At 49.1% G+C, this 20,793-nt stretch overlaps 1 protein-coding gene across 1 annotated transcript in view; it reads left to right on the top strand.

Annotated features, from left to right (window-relative positions):
• LARS2 (leucyl-tRNA synthetase 2, mitochondrial) overlaps nucleotides 1-18,443 on the top strand; it is a 141,901-nt gene extending 123,458 nt beyond the window's left edge. Inside the window, exons 18-21 of the mRNA XM_065933880.1 lie at nucleotides 1,849-1,926; nucleotides 2,841-2,952; nucleotides 11,423-11,550; nucleotides 16,973-18,443. Coding sequence (XP_065789952.1) covers nucleotides 1,849-1,926; nucleotides 2,841-2,952; nucleotides 11,423-11,550; nucleotides 16,973-17,152 — 498 coding nt within the window. The 3' untranslated portion in view covers nucleotides 17,153-18,443. The remainder of the gene's footprint in view (nucleotides 1-1,848; nucleotides 1,927-2,840; nucleotides 2,953-11,422; nucleotides 11,551-16,972) is intronic.
• Nucleotides 18,444-20,793: the final 2,350 nt, after the last annotated feature.

Here is a 20,793-nt window from a genome sequence, read left to right as displayed (position 1 = left end):
CTAGCGTGGGAGAACGCAACAGTGCACGCATTCTAAGGGAAGGAGATGCTCTTGGGAAATGGCTCCCTCTAGTGATGTCTCCCATTTGTCCATCCCAGATCTGAGGAAGCTGCCCACTTTCCATATTTCCGAATTTAACACACCCTGGGGCTTTCCTGGTGGCTCAGACAGTAAAGAATCTGCCTGCAATGCGGGAGACCCAGGTTCGATCCCTGGGTGGAAAGATCCCCTGGAGAAGGGAATGCCTGCCCACTCCAGTATTCTTGCCTGGAGAATCCCATGAACAGAGAAGCCTGGCGGCTACAGTCCGTGGAGTTGTAAAGAGTTGGACATGACCGAGCAACTGACGCTTTCACTTTCAGATAGAGAATCAAATTTAATGTCATACTGATGACACACTATATATATTATAAAAACAGAAATATGTTTTAGAGTTGAAAGGGGTTGAAAAGACTCTGTTCTTTAGTCTCCTCATCTTTAGCCTCCTCCTCATCCCTTCTGTGGGCAGAACTGAGGCACAGAACGGTTAAATGCCCTGTGAAAGTCACACAGCCCATGAGGAACTGAGCAGAGAGTTCCCTGATACTCAGCATAGCGGAGACTTTTCCACTCAGAAACTTTGTTACACAGTATTTGTGTAAGATATTGTGGAAGGAATTTTGCAAATAAATCAATGGTTTATTTTATCTTCTTAGAGAATAGCATAGTAGTGTCTAAATCATTTTTAAAGATTCTTCATTGATAACATCCCTTTAAATTTTTCATCTGGAAGTCTGCTATAATATGACATTTACCTCTTTAAGAACTTTGTGAAAAAATGTCATATGTCTTTGAAAGAAAGCGCTTAGGAAGTCTGAAGCCACTTTTGAATGGGTACTAGATACCCCAAATTCTCCTTAGGCTGAATGTTTCCTTTCTTTTTTAAGATGTGCTGATTCAAACTTAGAAAGTCAGTCAAGGTCACTTCTCTAGACTCCGGTAACTGAGGACATTGAAAAGGAGCTGAGCTTTTCTCTGTTTTGTGTAGACTGCAGCGGCCCCAGATCCAGCATGGTCTCATTTAGTAACACTTCTTCAGCTTTATTTCCATCCTGTCTACCATGCTGTAGAGAAGCAGAGCTCATGAAATTGACTTTAGTCATCTGAGTGCTGCTTGAATGATTATCTGCATATCACATACTTTCTCTTTGAATTTGGCAAATTCTTCTCTTCTGTCAGATAATAGAATTATTTCAACAAGTTGGAAATAACAATAGTTATTTCAACAAGTTGGAAATTCTTGACATCTTAAGGATGTGTTAGTTTTCTGTATCCTTGCCCATGGTCAAAATTGAAAAGCATGCCAATAGGAAAAAGCTGACAAGTAGCATTTGTGTTCTTGTGTTGACTCTATATTCGAAAATGTAAAACTCACCTTATCCCCATGTACCAGTAATCTTCATTGTGAATTAAGGTCATGCGACCATGGGGAAGTGACATCCTTTATCCCATCTCCTGGTTGCTGTTTGGTCATCAGCGGGTCCCGCCTCCTCTTCAGATAATGATCAGTGTTTTCTTAGGCACCTGCTGTGGGAACCAACACTGTCGCAGCTATAGAGGAAGAGGAGCAATCTTGAGTGGCGGAAACAACATTGACTTTGACTTTAAAAGTCTTTGTGCTGAAAAAAAAAACCTTTGTGCTGATAAAACATTACAGTGACTACTTGAGATAGTGAAAACAGTTTTAAGTATCTTTTATGGCATGCATTTAGTTCCACGTTTTTTGGATAATTCAGTTTGTGTGTGTGTGTGTGTGTGTAAGCTTAATGGAACTTTGAACAAAGTGAATGATTCTGCTTTCACCAATAGGTGACTGCCCATTTCACAGAGGACTTCTCGCTGAACTCTGCGATTTCTCAGCTGATGGGACTCAGCAGTGCCCTCTCGGTGAGTGGCCCATCTATGCCCATTTGCTCCTGGCCAGGGGCAGGGTGGTGTGTGACTTCCAGTCACGTGGTGAGGTGGCCTGCCGCTCCCAGAAGGCAGAGACCATGCCTTTCTGGACATTTTATTTCTAAAGTTTGGTGTGCAGCAGGTGAACGGGTGTGACAAGTTTAACTGATCAGCCTCACCTCAGGAAGACGCTGAGTATTGGCAAGAACTGACAAAGAATAGGAGGACCCCTGCGATCCTTGAGAGAGGCAAGAGGACCCCAGTCCTGGGAGTTTCACAGTGCAGAACCTTTGAGCAAGCCTCTGCATTTCCCACTGGTCCTGCACATACAGGAAACTGAGCCGAGCACAGTGGTTAAGAATTAGGACTGACCTGCATTCTAATCTAGTCTCCATCTCTTGCATAACCGTGTGTCCAGACACAGGTGACTCTCCCTCTGTCATAGCCCTTAGCTGCTTCATCTGTCAAATGGGCTAACAATCCTGCCCTCAGAGGGTGGGAGACCCAAACCAGTTAGCATCAGCTCAAGGATGTGGTTAAGTGTTCAGTCAACAGTGATGTATCTGCTCGGGGCTTTCCTGGCGGTCCAGTGGTTAGGGCCCTGTGCTTCCACTGCAGAGGGCCTCATATGAGGTTCAGTCCCTCATAAGGAAACTAAGATCCTGCAAGTTGTGCGACGCAGCCAAAAAAATAAAATAGAACAATAATATAACTGCTGTTGCTGCTCCAGCTATTTTTAACACTGTGATTAAACAGGGAAAGTTCTTTGCCTAAAACAAAAGTGATGTGAAGAGGGTCTCTTCCCGCCTGCATGTCTCTGGACTTCGGGAAGCTTCATGGCCTCTCTCACCCAGGCTCCTCTTGCGTGCCTCGGCGTGCTCACACTGCTGTTCCCTTCTCTCCCGCAGCAAGCTTCGCAGAGAGTTGTTCTCCACAGCCCCGAGTTCGAGGATGCTCTGTGTGCCCTGACACTGATGGCCGCCCCCATGGCCCCTCACATAACCTCAGAGCTCTGGGCAGGTAGGTGGCGTAGGCCTCCCTTGACCTGTTACTGCTGACCAGCGTGTGCTTCCGCCGCTTGTTGAGCCTTACTCGGGGCTCACGTCCTCACCGTGGGGCCCCGTGTGTGGCATCGGCCCTGGGGACCTCTCTGTGGAAATGCGAGCGAGGTGAGAAGGGGCCATGCAGGAGACTTGATGGCGGTGCTGGGCCTGGTTCTCCAGACCCCGTGTTCAGAGGTCCCCTGCGACTTCTGAGGATGTTTTAAAGGTACTTTAAGTAGCCTAGGGATGCTGTGTTTACATTATGCTTTTATCTGGGGGTCTCTGAGAAGCAGCATTCATTTCTTTTTCATGGTTATTTTAGCTCTTCTCACTGGTTTATTCTTCTCAGTAGAACTCGGGTGTAATTTTGTTAAGTTCTCTCAAAATCTCCTTGAGATATTTGACTGAGATTTTCTTAAGCCTGGAAGTAACCTGGGAAAGCTTCCCATCTCTACCGCATCTAGGCTTCCATCCCCAAACACGGTCTGTCTCTCCATTTATTCAAGATTTCCCTCACACCCAGTCAAGTTCCTCATATGGATCTCACACATTTCTTAAGATTATTTTCAAATATTTCATCTTGCCATCAGTTCAGTTCAATTCAATCGCTCAGTTGTGTCTGACTCTTTGCAACCCCATGGACTGCAGCACGCCAGGCCTCCCTGTCCATCACCAACTCCCAGAACTTGCTCAGAACTCATGTCCATTGAGTCAGTGATGCCATCCAACCATCTCATCCTCTGTCGTCCCTTCTTCTCCTGCCTTCACCTTTCCCAACATCTTGCCATAGTTGATTTTATTTTTTTTACTCTAACTGGAATCTTTTTTTTTCTCTTATAATTTTAGACTGGTAATATCTGGTGTATGATTTTTAGTATTTATTTACTTACTTATAACCAGATTCCCTATCAATCACTCTTCCTTCATTTAGGGGTAGAATCCTCTTGGATTTTCTAGGAGTCTTTGACTAACAAATAAGCATACGTTTCCTCCTGTCTAACAGTTACGCTCTTGTGCCTGTTTACTTTCTTTAATATACTGCTTAGAAAACCGCATGTGATGTTAAAGAACACTGGTGACAGCGAGTCTCCTCGCATTTCCAAAGTTACGTGGAACATGTTTCCCTGTGAGGTTTGCTGTTGGCTGTTGGTTTAGGGTAGATAGTCCCTGTCGTGTTAAGGAAGCAGCCAGCTAGCCTTGTTTACCAGAACTCACCTTAGGAAAGGGAGGTAGGTTTTACTAAACGTCCATTCTTCAGTTGATTGTCGTCTTTGCTTTTAATTTTCCCCTTTGTCCTGATGATATGGCTTATGTCCAATTCATTGATTGCCTAACAGGCTATTGCGGGATAAATTTACCTTGACCGTGGGGTCGTACACCTTTAACATACTCTAACTCCTATTTGCTACTGTTTGATTTAGGATTTTGCAGTTACTCTCCTAGGAGAAAGCAGCTTTTCCTCACTGTGCCTTGTCAGCTTTGGAAATAAGGGTTTCACTGCCTTCACCAAGTGAATTGAGTTGCTTCTGTGCTTTAGAACACACCACATTGGACAAGAACGTCCCCCTGATCTTTACTGAATAGACAGAATGCCCTAAAGGGAGGGTGGCATTAGGCCCTGCCAGGGTGCTGCCATATTACATTAGCTTATGCACCCTTTCATTATCTCCTTAGGCAGGAAACATGCCTCTTTCATTTAGCATTGGTGATCACATTAAGTCTTTTAAGTAGCACACTGTTAATTCTTTCCTGCTCTTCCCTTCTTATAAAACAAAGCTTATCTAATTTGTAATAAACGTATTCACTCTCACCCTGGAATATACACATTTCTCCCTCATCGTTTTCAGTCCCGCATTATCTGTCTGCCTTCTTCATTTCGTTTCTCCCACAAAGGACTGATGTAAATGGGGTTTTCAGAAATCCCCTCCTTGCATGCCCCTCCAGTCTCTGTGTTTTAGGGCCAGGATTCGGAGGGTGGCAGAGGGGGCCTGCTGTCTCCAGAGTCCTGTCCCCACCCGGCAGATCTTACCAGAGGTGTACACCGTGGGGATACCCTGCTGGTCTGTTTTTCAGTCGTGTGGCCGGCTCTCCTGAAGGACATACACTATAGCAGTGTGATAGAAACTAGTCCGTTTCAGATTCGGCTCCATGTTTTTCCCCACATGTGACACCAGTGGGTTTTGTGAGCTGTATTATAATAAAGAGTGGGTCTAGATTGAATAACGGGTCTCGTTCAGTCATTCCGTGAACATTCATTGAGCATGTATTTTGTGCCGGACTCTGTTCTAAGCATTGGTGGGAAAGCTGGGGAGGGCATTCGGAGCAGCGGGCACTGCAGTCTGTGTTCATTCCCTTGAAAGGTCATCCCTCAAGCGTTTAAAGAAGCAGTGGGAAACCTTTGTCTCCTGGCTCTGCACGTGAGTGTGTGTGTGGCTCCTCAGAATGAGCAGCGGGGCCATGGCACAGTCAGGTGAGGAGTCCCCCATCCCAGGCACGGCACCCTGACCGTTAGCTCGCAGCTGTTTGTCAGGCGCCTTCTGCGGACGGTGGGGACCTGACCCCTTCCACCCTCTCCCAGCATCCGGTAAGGGCCAGTGTCGCAGGAGTGAGAGTCCTCTGCAAGCAGAAGCACTGTGCTATGAGGGGACGTCATTACTGTCGTCCCCCACTGTCAGTCACCCTCCTCTCAAGGCTCTGGGACTTTATTCTAAGTAAACATAGCTTTCAGGACTTCCCTGGTGGTCTAGTGGGTAAGACTGCACACTCCCATTGCAGGGAGTCCAGGTTCGATTCCTGCTCAGGAAACTAGATCCCACATGATGCAACTAAGAGTTTCCATGCCTCAACTAAAGAAGCCACATGCTGCAACAGCAGCAACAAAAAATTCCGCACGCTGCAACTAAGACCCAGCTCAAATAAATAAATAAAAAACATAGCTTTCATACAGCTTCTGATTTCCCTGCTGCATCTTAGATAACCGCACAGTGACTATAATGGGAGTATGGTCAGTGAGGGTGGGTTGTTCAGAAATTACCATTTCCCAGAGTTCCCCAGAAAAGCAGGTTTTCATGGAAGAGATTCTCCCCAAAGGACATCAGATGAGATCTGTCTTTTGAGGGCCGTTTGGGGTCCATGGGCAAAATAACCATCGTGGCTCTGGATAAAAGAAAACCTTTAGAGAAACCCAAAGTACTTGATAGCCTCATAATGTCCTCTACCAACCATGTAAAGAGCCAGTGGAGACCTTCAGTGGGAAATAATAGAACCAGTGTCTTGGCAGTGCGCACACATTAACAGGATGAGGAAATCTTTTTTCCTTCCTGAAGCTCTGGATCTGAGAAGATCAGGAGACCACATCTGAATTTACAGAGTTATCTTTTGTTTACCATCATAGAGTATTGTCCTATCCACGAGGGTGTTAGGGAGATTTTGCATGTTTGGAGTCACTGACACTATTTCCAGACAAAGGACACGAGGTTCCTCCTCTGAGCTTCTTAAAGCAAAGAAAATCCTAGAGTTTTCCTTGAAAATTACGTCTATGCACATACTGTAGAACCCTCAGCTCTTACAGAGGGTGTGTCCTAGGTTCTCGTGCATCCTCACCCCTACGCTCAGTTGTTCTCCCCAGGTGCCTCCACTGCTGAGTCTGACAGTCAAATTGTCAGAACTCCATGCATGTAGGTGAAATTTTTCTCTCTTCCCATACTGAGTGTTGTATTGGGTAGTTCTGTATCAACACTTACAGGCTGACCCTGTTCTTTTTTAAAAAGCTTCATGGTGTCTTACCTAGTGAATATTCCATCAGTTATTCAACAGTTGTGTGTTGACGGGCATTTAAGTGATTTTCCCTCTTTTTTTTTTTTTTTTGGTGCTACTTTGCAATTAGCCTCTTTTCCAAATACAAGTTATTTAAAATGTGGTAATAAGATCTCCCATTTCTGTTTCTCTGGCCATTTTTACAGTTCAACAGTGATTTTTCTACCTTGCTTTTTGCATCTTGCTTCTACCTCTTGCCGTCTCTGAGTCTTCCATCAACATCTTCATTATTAGGGTCACAGCACGGTGACCCCCTGCCTCCCTTAAGTTTCTCAAGTAACTCATGATCTTGAAGTGTTGTCTACCACCACACATTTTTTTCTTCGTAAAAATGGTGGTAAAATATTGTAGCTGTATTGTTTTGCTGTGCATATATGCTGTATTCATTAATTTCAACAAAACTACAAATCTTGGGACTTCTCTGGTGGTCCAGTGGTTAGGACTCCGAGCTTTCACTGCAGAGGGCACAGGTTCAGTCCCTGGCTGAGGAATTAATATTCTGCAAGCCACTGAGAAAAGCCAAAAAAAAAAACCCTGCAAATCCACAAATCATCTAGAAGTGTGTGTGTGATACTTGTAAAGGACGGTAAGATATCTGCTGATGTTCCTATGGTTTTATACATGAATGTGTGTGCTGTTTCCACATTATTTTGTTGTTGTTTAGTCACTGAGTCACATCCGACTCTTTCGTGACTCAATGGACTACCTACCAGGCTTCTCAGGTCATGTGGTTTCCCAGACAAGAAAATTGGAGTTGGCTCTCATTTCCTCCTTCTCCTGGGGATCTTCCCAACCCAGGAATTGAACCTGTGGCTCCCGCATTGGCAGGCGGATTCTTTACCACTGAGGCAGTGTCACCAGAACCCTTTCTGTGGGTAAAGGCCAACATGAAGCAGCGTCTCTCCCGGTCCATTTCCTTGGCAGTGCCAGAGCTGGGTGGCGCGTGGTGGGGACCCAGTCTCCGGGCCTCCCTTGTGTGTGATGAGGATTGGAGTGGAGTGGAGATAGGCGTGAAACCGGTCATCAGGGGAGGCCTGCCATCCACAGACGCCACGACCACCTGCTCTCGCTCCAGGTGCCGTGGTGGCGTGGGCCCTCACCAGCTCTTGGGGCGAGAGAAGAGGGTCGTTTCGCTTCTTGCACAGGAAGGTCAGCGACAGCAGCTCTCCACGGAGGGGCAGGAAGAGGGTGGGCTGAGAGCGACAGCTGGCCTCCACGGCGGCCTGTGTATCAGAGCCTTGCCGCTTCCCAGCCCGCGTTCAGACTTTCTCCATGTGCTTCCCAAACACCAGCTCCCGGCCTGACCTGTGTCACGTAAAGAAAGCATTGTATTTGCTGTGCAAATGGTAGGTATTTTTAGTTCCCTAAAAAGAGCAGGAAGGCAAAAACATGACGCAGAGCCTAGGGTCGTGAGTTTCTGTTCCTCCCTGCTGAGCAGGACAGGGCAGGGGTACGAGGTGGGGGGCCCCCTCTCCCATCTATATGGAATCCCTGGCAGGGCCGCCAGTCACTATAAATAAGCATCCTGATTGCTCCGGGAAGGGTGGGCTTCCTCGTTTTTTTTAAAGTGGAATTTGTAACAGCTTCTGCCCAGAACATTTGTGTCCAGGGTCCTTTCATCTCCCAGGCATCCTGTGCAACCGCCATGCCGAGGCTCTGGAACGCTGCCCGTGGCAGGGGTCACAGGACAAGCCATGCTGGCCCAGCCAGCTAAAATAAAGACCTGATTATCTCCCTTCTGTGACCCCTGTCCTGTATTTAGATATGAGTCTCAATAGGAGCCCTTCTGAGGAACCAGCAGGAAGCTCCTTTCTGCTTCTGCCAAGAGGCACATGTGTTGGAAACAGGGCAGGCTCGTTGGAAGCAGGGGGAGCCCAGGGCATGGGGCCAGACGGGGCCAGGAGCGCATCTCCAACACCACTGGGTTCTCAGATCCCGAGGGGCCTTCCCTGCCCCCAGGCTGTCTGCCAGCACAGGGTGACAGGAAGAGCGCCAGATAGGAGAACACAGGATGCTACGGCAAACCCGCAATGCCCGCACGGGGGCTGAGACTCGCAGGTCACCAGTGCTCTTCAGAGGGGTCCAGGGACCTGAGGCTGGTCTGGGAACTGTCTCTCAGAGCTTAGGACAAGGTGAGGAGCTTAGCAGGTCCGTGGCCTGTGTCACTAAGCACGCATTCCAGTAAAACTGACCATATTGTTGGTAGCAAGACTTTCTCACTGAAGGAAGCAGCGTGCTGATCCATATTCTGACCCGTTCTTCACCTCATCACATGCAGGCGTTTTAAGTATCTTCATAGTAAACAGTTCTGCAGCCATCCCTAGTACGTGCTGTGCCTAGTCGCTCAGCTGTGTCCGACTCTTTGCGACCCCATGGACTGTAGCCCGCCAGGCTCCTCTGTCCGTGAGGATTCTTTTGGCAAGAATACTGGAGTGGGTTTCCCTGCCCTTCTCCAGGGAGTCTTCCCAACCCTGGGATCGAACTCAGGTCTCCTGCATTGCAGGCAAATTCTTTACTGTCTGAGCCAGCAGGGAAGCCCATCTCTAGTATAGTATATTGTAAAATAAAATCACAAACCAATAGGGAAGAGAAGCTTTATTCAATGGGGTCAGTTTGGAAAACTGCTGTGTATTTTTTTTTCACATTATACACAAAATAAATTAGAGATAGATAAATTATGAATAAATGGAAAAGAAAATGAAACCTTAAACCAGAAGAAAATTCTTGAACTGATGTCACAGTATGGGAACACTGTTTATAAATATCTTTTCAAATTACAAAAACCATGAGTATTCCTTGTAGAAAAATCTATAATTTTTTTTAAGAAAAAGATTGCCTATACTTGTATCTCCCATGGATAATCCTTGCTGCTATTCTGCTGTTTTTCTTCCTCAACTTTTCTATCTGTTTATATAAACATTTGCTAAACCATGACCATAGTATATATACTATTGTGTGTCATCATTTTCCATGAAGCTGATTACTATTTTAAAATGTAGGCGAAAAGAGAATCCAAAACTGTGTCTATAGCATGATCCAGGTGGTGGTTTGGCTTGCTTCTGTGGATACAATATCATACAAATATTCATTCAATATATTACATTACTGTCTTTCAAAATAAAAAGTTTTATCGATGCTATCCATGTGAACATGATTTTTTTTGTTGTTTTTTTGACTTTTTACAAATTTTCTGCAAGGAGTATGCATCACTTTTGTCATCAAAGAAAATAAAACATTGTCAACTCACAGCCCAGTGTTCGGGACTGACATTGGTGGGCTTCATTTCCTCTGTCCCAGACTCAAACTTCAAATGTATCTGCTAGTGTCAAGGCTAATAATAAGCAGGGTGGGTTGGGGCCGGGGAAACACGGAATGTAAGGGCCATGCCACCTCTACCAGCCTGGAGAAACCGCTCACAGTGTGAGGGCTGTGCACACGGGCACACTGCCATCATCCATGTGCCCTCTCGCTCAAGGCCTGCCTCCGGGAGGACCAGGAGGCAGCGGAGAGGTGCCATGCCACAATCGCCCAGGCATCGGTTTTTCTGCCCCGGGTATTCCTGCACATTTGGGGGCATCTTTTGTACTCCCGATATCAGCAGAGGCTCAGAGGTCGAACCCTCCCTGCTAGAGAAGCGCTGGTTGAAGCCCTAAAGTGCAGACCACTGGCCATGAGCGTCTGGGGTGCTGAGCCTTCTCGGCCTTGGGGGCTGCAGCACGAAGCAGTGGGGAGCTCGAAAGGGGAGAGGATTTCATTCTTCCCAGCTTCCTCGGGTTGGACCCACCCTGAGCCAAGGACAGCTCTTTCCAATTTGGAAGTGTTGGGAGGCTCTCACGAGAGGGAGTTTTAGCTGAGAGGTTGAGCTCCCTCTGAGTAGGTCCAGAAGGAGCATCCTGCTGTTCTCAGCATGTTGGCTCGGTCGATTAGGAGTCAAAGGACTGGGTGGGAGGCCCTCCCAGACCACAAGTATTCTTGGGCCAGAGAGGAAGCGAACACAGCTCGTTACTTTGGGATCTACACACTGGAGTCCTTCACCGGCGGGACTACAGAGACCGAGGGAAGTCAGCAGCCTTACTTTTCCAAATCACTCTTAAGAACAGTGTGTTCACCCATCTTTGTTGCTCTGGGTATCGTTGAAAAAAAGAAAAAGAAAGCTACCTATAAACTGGGATGGTAATTCTCTGGCAGTCCAGTGGTTAAGACTCCGCACTTCCAGTGCAGGGGGTGCAGGTTCGATCCCTGGTCAGGGAACTGGAATCCCACATGCCACTTGGTGCAGTCAAAAGGAATTTTTTTCCCCAAACTTTAGGCTTTTTATTTTGTTTTAGGCTCTGACTGATTAACAGTATTGTGGTAGTTTCAGTTGAACAGCGGAGGGACTCAATCATACGCATACACTGATCCATTCTCCCCCAAACTAGCCTCCTATGGCCAAGATATATTTAATAAATAAGCTGGGATGATGAGCAAGGCTGAAGGAAGTGGGGGCCCCTGGTGGGCTGTGGAAAGCCATGGTGGGGCCCCCAGGGCCTCAGACAGCTCCAGGGCAGGCCGTGTCGGGACAGACGCTCTACAGCGTGCTCCCGTGAGCCCGTATGTGCTCAGTGACCCGCTGTGTCTCCGTGTTGCAGGCCTGGCGCTGGTGCCACAGAAGCTGTGTGCCCACTATGCCTGGGACGCCAGCGTGCTGCTTCAGGCCTGGCCCACCGTGGACCCGCAATTCCTCCAGCAGCCTGAGGTCGTGCAGATGGCAGTTCTGGTGAGTGCCTCCCGAGGCCCCTCGCACCCAGGGGAATCTCTCTCTCTCTCTCTCTCTCTCTCTCTCTCACACACACACACACACACACACACACACACACACACACACCGAGGCCCCTCGCACCCAGGGGAATCTCTCTCTCTCTCTCTCTCACACACACACACACACACACACACACACCGAGGCCCTTCGCACCCAGGGGAATCTCTCTCTCTCTCTCTCTCACACACACACACACACACCGAGGCCCCTCGCACCCAGGGGAATCTCTCTCTCTCTCACACACACACACACACACACACACACACACACACACGGCTGGGTCTGGAGGTTTCTCCAACTCTCTGCCCGACCTTCCAGCGCACCTTCAGTTTTGAGGTCACCACATACCAAAGCTTGTGAGCAGAAAACCTGTGGCCTTCGAGTTTTTGAGAGCATGGAAAGATTCAACCTGTCCTGTCTTACGTGTTCTGTCTTCATTCCAACTGTGTTTCAGGCTCTAGGTTTCATTCAGCTGCTGTTGGCTTTTGGAAAGGGTAAGGGTGATAGTGAGGTGGTGGGCATGGAATCCCTCACTCTGCAAAATATATTTCAGAAAGGCTACATGAAATCTCTTTTTTGGTAAAGTGGATCATTTTAAATACATAGAAGTAGTCAATTATAGTATAGAGCTAGTAGTTCTGCTCTAGTGTATCCTTATGCATTTAGTTTGCTTAATCTGAGACCCGTTGTGAGGAATATCTCTTCAATATGCTGATGTGGCTGAAGAGGGGAAGAAAACAAGGGGCAGACCTTTTAGTCTGAACCACACGTGGGCCAGCTGATTTACATCCCAACTCTCATCACCCTGAAAGGTAGGCATCACTGTCCTCATTTTTTTTTTTCAGCTGAGGACACGGGCTCAGAGAGCTCATCACTTTGCCCACATTTGTTTATTCCTCAGTCATTATCCAGTTACCTCCCTTACCTTAACACAGGCTCTTGGGACCCAAACCCAAATACAGCAAACCAGGTCCCTGTCCTCGTGAGCTTAAAACCTGGTAGAAAAGATAGGGAAAAATAAGAAGGAAAGAAAAATAGAAACAAAATGATTGCAGGTTGTGGAACGTGCCCAGAGGCTGAGGGGTAGCCGGGCCTGCCAGTCCCCACCTGCTGCGTCTGCTGACCCTGGGCCCTGCGGGCAGGTCCACATTGGGAAAGACAGTAGCCCCCAGGAGACTGGCTCCTTGTCAGCCACTCTTTCTCTTCACCCTCTCCCCTGGCACTTAGTTCCTCGATACCTCCTGTTCGCCTGCCCACAGAGGGCAGGGAGGTGGGGCTGCCTGGCTAGGCTTCTTCCCAGAGTCCTCAAAATTAGCCTGTGCCACAGAGAGGTAATTTCTTTAATTTGGTTAACGTTTCTAAGAAATAATTCTCTTGCATACTTCTAAGGACTCGTCCTAAGCTGAGGTTGAGAAAGGCCAACTTTTTTTTTTTTGCCACACCCTGCAGCCTGTGGGATCTTAGTTCCCTTGGCCAGGGATCAAACCAGCTCCCCCTGCAGAGTCTGAACCACTGGACCACCAGGGAAGTCCCAGAAATGCCAAACTTGAGACGCTGAAGTCCTAGTCTGAAAATGTCTTTCCATTTTAAATTAACCACCGCGGAAAAGAAATCGAGTTTTGATAATTGGTAAAATAATCTTAGATTTTCATTGAAATAAAAATTCAAGATTTAAAATGTGTAGGGCTCCCTGCAAGCACACCCCGCTCAACAGCCTCCAGGCCGGGGTGTCGAGGCCTGCCATCCTGTCTCCACGTGATCTCACTCAGGGCCAAGGCCAGAAATAGAAGCTGCAGCACAGAACAGCGTAACTCTGCGTAACTCAGTTCAGCCGCGCCCGTGTGCTCTGAGCCCAGAGGCGCCGCCTCGTGTCCGAGGACCCCAGCACCAGGAGAGACGGTCTGGGGAGGCACACACGTTGTCATGCACACTGACAGTTTGCATAGCCTCCAGGTTAAGACATAAGAGCTTGGGACTTGGACCACCTCACTTTGCAAAATGCTTAATCCTCAGTTTCCTCAGTTAGAAAGTGGAGGCAGATCCAGGGCCTGCCTCACCTCATTATGCCAAGAATTAGATGGAGCATGCCAGGAGTGCTTAACCTGCTTCTGGACGCACTAATGACAGAGCCCACTAAGACACTGTGAGCACCGGCTAAGAAGCAGGCTCTGCCCTTAGAATTTTCCAGATACTAACTCACTGACCCCGCACAGCAGCCCCATGAGGCAGCCCTGCTGTTCTCCCCATTTCACAGACGAGGCCCCGTCTCACAAGGAGGAAACAGTGGCAGCACAGGGCTTAGTAGCTCACATGCGAGGTGGTCACCGCTGCTCGCATAGGTGTCGTGGCCTCTGGCAGCTGGGGCGCCGGGGAACGTGTCCTGAGGATGAGGATGTGACCTTGACTTTGAAAGAGGAGCACGGTTTCCCTAAGTGGAGGGAAGGAGCCACGGCGGGGGGAGCCCTCCCTGCACCGTGAGCCGAGGAGAGGCTGGAGCAGAGGCAGGGCCACTCTCGAGAGAGGGCCGGACTGCATCTGGAGCGGCTGGGGGCTGGCAGGGAAGAGAGGGGGGTCCAGGGGTCATCCCGTCTTCAGTGTGGGCTGGGGTGGAGACCTGGGTCTGTGGCTTCACATTCCCGTCCCGCAACTTGGCCCTCTGAGAATCGGGGCTGGAATAGCAGCGACCTCCCTCAGGCTTGTGACAGGGATAAACAGGGTCTCAGGTGACTTGTGGAGCACGGTGCCTGGCAGAGAGAGAGCTCAGACAGCGAGTGCCTTTACTGTCGTGAGCCCCTGTGGGGCTCCTGTCAGTGAGCAGTGGATGGGGCGGTTAGGGGGTGCGGGGACAGCGCTCGCGGCCAGGGGCCACCAGGCAGCTGTTGGAAGACTCCTAGAGAACAGCACAGGGGCCTGGACGCAGGCCGAGTGGTGAAGTGGAGGTGGCAAGGCCAAAGGGCGGAAGCTAGCACGGCCACCAGCTGGGGACCTGGAGACCTTCCTAAGGCACGCAGCCGCTGTTTGAGGTGATGTCCTATTTGTCTCCCATCCCGTCGCCTAGGTGGTGCGAGTGGTAAAGAACCCGCCTCCCATCCCGTCCTCTAGGTGGCGCTAGTGGTGAAGAACCTGCCTACCAATGCAGGAGATGTAAGAGACGTGGGTTCCATCCCAGTCAGGAAGATCCCCCCGAGGACATAGCAACCCACTCCATATTCTTGCCTGGAGGATGCCATGGACAGAGGGGCCTGGCAGGCTATAGTCCATGGGGTCGCAGAGTCGGACACCCCTGAAGTGTCTTAGCACACACAGCACAGCACGGTGATCTAGGCCAATGCAGCCTCGAAAAATGCCATTATGTTCACAGAAATCTGAAAAGATAAATGGGTGACTATGGGATCCTGGATAATATGCTTTGGTTAAAACTTCAGAAGTTCTTCCCGGTAATTTTTCATTATACAGTGACTTTATTTTCCAAGTTAAAAACTGGAGCATTCATGAAAGAAACGTAAGCATTCTGACAGGAGCCACTGGGACAGAGGATTTGAAACAAGCTGTTCAGAAGCTATCTGGATCACATGTCACTTTCCTTGGCAACAATATCAGTTCATATTTGATGTGAAATTTAACCTTCACATCAAATAATTGAACCAACATTCAGTGAATAATACCACTGGTGTCTGGAACCGTTCAGTTCAGTTCAGTCGCTCAGTCACATCCGACTCTTTGTGACCCCACGGACTGTAGCACGCCAGGCTTCCCTGTCCATCACCAACTCCTGAAGCCTATTCAAAACTCATGTCCATCGCGTTGGTGATGCCATCCAACCATTTCATCCTCTGTCAACCCTTTCTCCTGCCTTCAATCTTTCCCAGCATCAGGGTCTTTTCCAGTGAGTCAGCTCTTCGCATCAGGTGGCCAGAGTATTGGAGTTTCAGCTTCAACATCAGTCCTTCCAATGAATATTCAGGACTGATTTCCTTTAGGATGGACTGGTTGGATCTCCTTGCAGTCTAAGGAACTCTCAAGAGTCTTCTCCAACTCCACAGTTCAAAAGCATCAATTCTTCAGCCTTCAGCTTTCTTTATAGTCCAACTCTCACATCCATACATGACCACTGGAAAAACCTTAGCTTTGACTAGACGGACCTTTGTTGGTAAAGTAATATCTCTGCTTTTTAATATGCTGTCTAGGTTGGTCATAGCTTTTCTTCCAAGGAGCAAGCGTCTTTTAATTCCATGGCTGCAATCACCATCTGCAGTGATTTTGGAGCCCACAAAATAAAGTCTGTCACTGTTTCCCTTATTTCCCCATTATTTGCCATGAAGTGATGGAACTGGATGCCATGATCTTAGTTTTCTGAATGTTGAGTTTTAAGCCAACTTTTTCACTCTACTCATTCACTTTCATCAAGAGGCTCTTAGTTCTTCTTCACTTTCTGCCATTGGGTGATGTCATCTGCATATCTGAGGTTATTGATATTTCTCTGGGCAATCTTGATTCCAACTTGTGCTTCCTCCAGCCCAGTGTTTCTCATGATGTACTCTGCATATAAGTTAAATAACCTGGGTGACAATATACGGCCTTGACCTACTCCTTTCTCGATTTGGAACCAGTCTGTTGTTCCACGTTCAGTTCTAACTGTTGCTTCTTGACCTGCATACAGATTTATCAGGAGGCAGGTGAGGTGGTCTGGTATTCCCATCTCTAAGAATTTTCCACAGTTTGTGGTGATCCACAGTCAAAGGCTTTGGCGTAGTCAATAAAGCAAAAGTAGATGTTTTCCTGAAACTCTCTTGCTTTTTCGATGATCCAGAGGATGTTGGCAGTTTGACCTCTGGTTCCTCTGCCTTTTCTAAATCCAGCTTGAACATCTGGAACCATACTGGCCCATTTTAGGTAAGAACTGTGAGTAGTATGGATCCTGTTTCCAGGTTGTCACATGTGAGCGCCCCCTTCTGGAGCCAGTCATCCGGAAGGGAGGTTGCCCATGTTCCCCAGAAATTAGTCCACGTGGAATGCCCTGTGGCCCGATCTGAACTCGACATGATCTTCAGTAACACAAACAATTGTCCCTCTCCTTCTGAACACAGCCTGAACCATCTCATGCCAAGAGTTTTTGACATAATTCCCACCACGGTGTGATGGGGGCAGCGTTCAGGAAACATGGGGTGGCGCCCCCGCCCTCTCTGCGGTATTCAGGTGTTAATCCCGCCCATCTCACTACACTTCGCTCTTCTGGGAAGCCGGGTCCCGCCTTTTCTTTCTCTCTTCCCACACCCTCTCCCCACGCAGAGACAGCAGCTCCCATTAGGGGCAGTGGGTGTCAGACTGCCTACCACTCTCAGGCTTTCCTCATGGGTTGTCTCTCTTTTCACTTTGTCAGATCAACAACAAAGCCTGTGGCAAAGTCCCCGTACCCCAGCATGTCGCCCAGGACCAGGACAAAGTCCATGAACTGGTTCTCCAGAGCGAGCTGGGCGTCAGGCTCTTACAGGGGCGAAGCATCAAGAAGGCCTTCCTCTCCCCACGCACCGCTCTCATCAACTTCCTGGTGCAGGAGTGACTGCAGGCCCGCTGCGGCCCCTCCTCTGGGTCTGGGGCGAAGGAACGAGTCTGGGGCCCGGGCTCAGGGAAAAGCCCAGTGTCTTGATTGTCTGCCTTTGCATTCTGACAGGCTGGCATCCGCAGGGCGCCTCCACGGTGTGATCCGGTGCTGGGGTGAGGGTGGATAGGGGCAGAGGAGAAATACGGGTGAAGCGGTGGGGAGCGTATACCTCTGTCATTGCAGGTGGGGGAAGCATCTAGCCCCACATGCAGCCCCCAGAGATTCGGCCTGGTGGGAGTGGGAAGGGAAGCGGATGAGCCTGAACACGAAGCCCCGAGAGCAGCCTGGGCACCTCTGGACCCTGGAGACCGCACTGCCTTCAGCAGGTCCCTGCCGAGGATGTCGGGGGCTCAGGGGCAGCTCGAGCAGTCACTGTTGATCGGCAGATGGTCTCCTGCCTTCAGGCTGGATCCAGATATCCACGTACGGCGTGGACACTGGCGTCTTCAGAAGTCGCTCGGAGGAATTCCCTGGCCGACCAGTGGTTTGGACCCGGTGCTTTCACTGCTCTGGACCCCAGTTCAATCCCTAGTCGGGAAACTAAGATCCTGCATGGCTGGCACAGCCACAAAGAAGAAGAAGAAATAGCTGGGAATCAAGAGACAAGCAGGGCTAGTCTGGCTGCCTGCACCCCGGCTCCTCAGCCCTGCCTGGCTGGCTGTTTCCACCCTGGCTCAGCTGGACTTGCCTGGCGGGCCTGCTCTGATGCCGATCCTCAGGCCCTCGGGCGAAGCACCGCTCCGCACTGTGAATGGGGAGCAGCCCCTCCCGACTGCCCCTTCAGAGAGTCATGTTTGCTGTGAAGTGAAGCGGAACCAAGCTGCTTCCAGTCTGGACAGAACCCATCTCAGAGCCCGCCACAGCTCAACAGGGCGTCGCTCATGTGCGCCCCAGATGTCAATGCTGCCCTGGGTGTGGCCCCCAGAACGAGCCCACCGCCGGCGGGGGTGCGGGTGGGGGGTGATGCCTCCTGTGCTGGCTGCCAGGAAGACCCCCGTGTGATGTATGTTAGGGTGGTCCTGGGTTTTGGGGAAGTCAGAGGTTAGGTGCTCTTAACAGAACTGGCCTCAGTCCACTGAGTACTATTTAATACGGGGAGGGGAGGAGAATCCAGACATGTTGTGACGCTGAAAATCTGTATTTGTTCCCTGATGTCTTTTTCTGAAGTAGGCTCAAATGTGGTCCCCTGCAGTTCAGCAGTTAACAGATGACTTTTTTTTTAATGGAATAAAATGTTTGTCATGTATGAGTTCGAGACAAATGTGTGATCCTGGAATAGTCACCATATTCCAATTCTAGGAGTTAATCAGGAACACACTGAGTTATTCTGTTATTCTCTGAAGCCCTGGCTGTGGACTGTTGTAAAGTGGGATGCACGGGGAACTTAGCAACCACGGTACTGACTCAGAAACAGCAGCTAAGTCACTTGGCTCAAGCTTAATACTCTGCCTGGTCCCCATGCCCAGAAATCCTGGTATAACTGATCTCAAGTGCACTTGGCTATCAGGGATCTTATTAATAGATTCTCCACATTTGATTGATTATTGATTGTTAGTCGTTCAGTCATGTCCGACTCTTCACGACCCCATGGACTGTAGCCCACCAGGCTCCTCTGCCCATGGAGTTCTCCGGGCAAGAATACTGGAGTGGGTAGCCATTCCCTTCCCCAGGGGATCTTCCTAACCCAGGAATTGAACTCGGGTCTCCTGAATTGCAGGCAGATTCTTTACGGTCTGAGCTACAAGGGAAGCTGACACAGGTGCTCCATGGGTGATTCTAATGACCAGCTAAGTTTGAGAACCACTGGATTAATTGATTCATTTGAACCATAATGTCTAACTAGTCCTTTCTCTCCCTAACCTTCAGCTTAACTGGGATGAATTTCGTCCAGGACCAAAACACAGCAAAGCAGAGTCAGGAAAGACTTGGACTGGAAGGGAAGGCAGGGCCAGAACTCTGGAGCAGGTATTTAAGATGTTCCCAGAGCTGACCTGAGTGGACAAAGTCCTATGGCATGTACCAACAAATGCAGATTCTCTATAAGTAAACCGATGAGGATCTTTGGTTCAAGGAGGGGAGTGAGTGCATTTGCCATATTGTCTTGTTTATTCCTAAAGTAAACTAAGTGATCTTGAGTCTGTCAGTAAGATGAGGTCAGGGATCCCTTTACTAGCACATAATCTGTCCAGAACCGTGGGTGAGTAAAACTTCAGGATCACTGGACTAAACGGCATGGCTTTGAAAAACTTCTTCTCCAAGAGGAGAGAAAGTTTTAAAAACAGAGGAGCTCATTGGTGTCACTGAGCTAGTTGGTGTAATGGAACAATTGAATAGAAGAACCTGATCCCTGGGGTGGGGAATGATCTCAGTCCTTTATTAACTGCCTTGATTAGGTCAAAACCTGGACTGAACAAGTTCCCTTACATTATGTCATTTAATTTCCACTAAAACCCTAGAGGGAAAGAATGAGTCTGTCATAAATATGAAGAAACCCAGGTTCTGAGATTCAGTAATTTGCTCAGTTTGCACAGTTAATAAGTAAAAACTTTTTGTTGTTGCTGTTGTTAAGTCACTAAGTCATGTCCAACTCTTTTGCAACCCTGTGGAGTGTAGCCTGCCAGGTTCCTCTGTCCATGGGATTCTCCAGGCAAGAATACTGGAGTGGGTTGCCATTTCCTTCTCCAGGGCTTCTTCCCAACCTTGGGATCGAACCCAAACCTCTTGCGTCTCCTGCATCAGCACGTGAATTCTTTACCACGGCCCCACAGTAAGTACAAGAACCGGATCCAAACCCCAGTCCTCTGGCCTCTAAATCCCCCTGTGCCACCCACCATGTCTACCAGTCCCCCCACCTCATTGCCCGTCTTGCTGGAAGTACCAGACTGAGGAAAACTCAGATGTCGGCTAGAAGCTTGGGGCTCTCTAGGGACGCCTCATGACTGCACGGAGTGGCCATTATTCTCGCTGCCTCTGTGCTACCTTGACTTAGGGCTCCCTGATTGATGGCCTGAGGCTTCTGGGGGCAGATGGCTTGGTGGTGTGAGCTGGAAGTTTGAGGCCACATGAAGAAGCCTACCAGAAGTCCTTGTAAGCCACTCACGGCCCTTGGCAGGGTAGTGCTCCGACAGGATAGACTCCAGACCTAAAGCTGATCATCCGAAGTCGGCTTTGGTTTTCCTCTCTAGGTGGTTTGATTCCTGATCTGAGCCCAAGTCAGAATTAGGAGGCTGCTGGTGCACACAGCCATGCGCCTGCGCTGATGACTTTCCTGCCGGGCCACTACTCAGGCCAGAGGGCTTGGTTCCTGCACCAGCTGCCCCGGCCTCCACCCCCTGCCGCCCTCTTGGTCTTTCTCCGCCCAGGAGGGAAGGGAAGGAGGCAGACAAGCCTCCAGGGTCACTGTGTGCAGCAGGCACCGTGCAGGGGGCTTTGCCACTGCTCTTCAAACCTCACAGTCGTGCTGCAAAGTGAGAATTATGACCCACACCCTTTAACAAAGGAAACCGAAGCCTGGCAAAGTATAGCCAGTTACCTACGTCCTGCCGCTGATAACTGCTCGAGCCAGGACTCAGTCCCACTTCTGCCCTCCTGTTCACAGC

This window comes from Muntiacus reevesi, chromosome 4 (genome assembly GCF_963930625.1).
Source record: "Muntiacus reevesi chromosome 4, mMunRee1.1, whole genome shotgun sequence".
Lineage (NCBI taxonomy): Eukaryota > Metazoa > Chordata > Mammalia > Artiodactyla > Cervidae > Muntiacus > Muntiacus reevesi.
The sequence above is the reverse complement of the archived record's forward strand: the minus strand, read 5'-3'. Positions and strand labels throughout refer to the sequence as shown.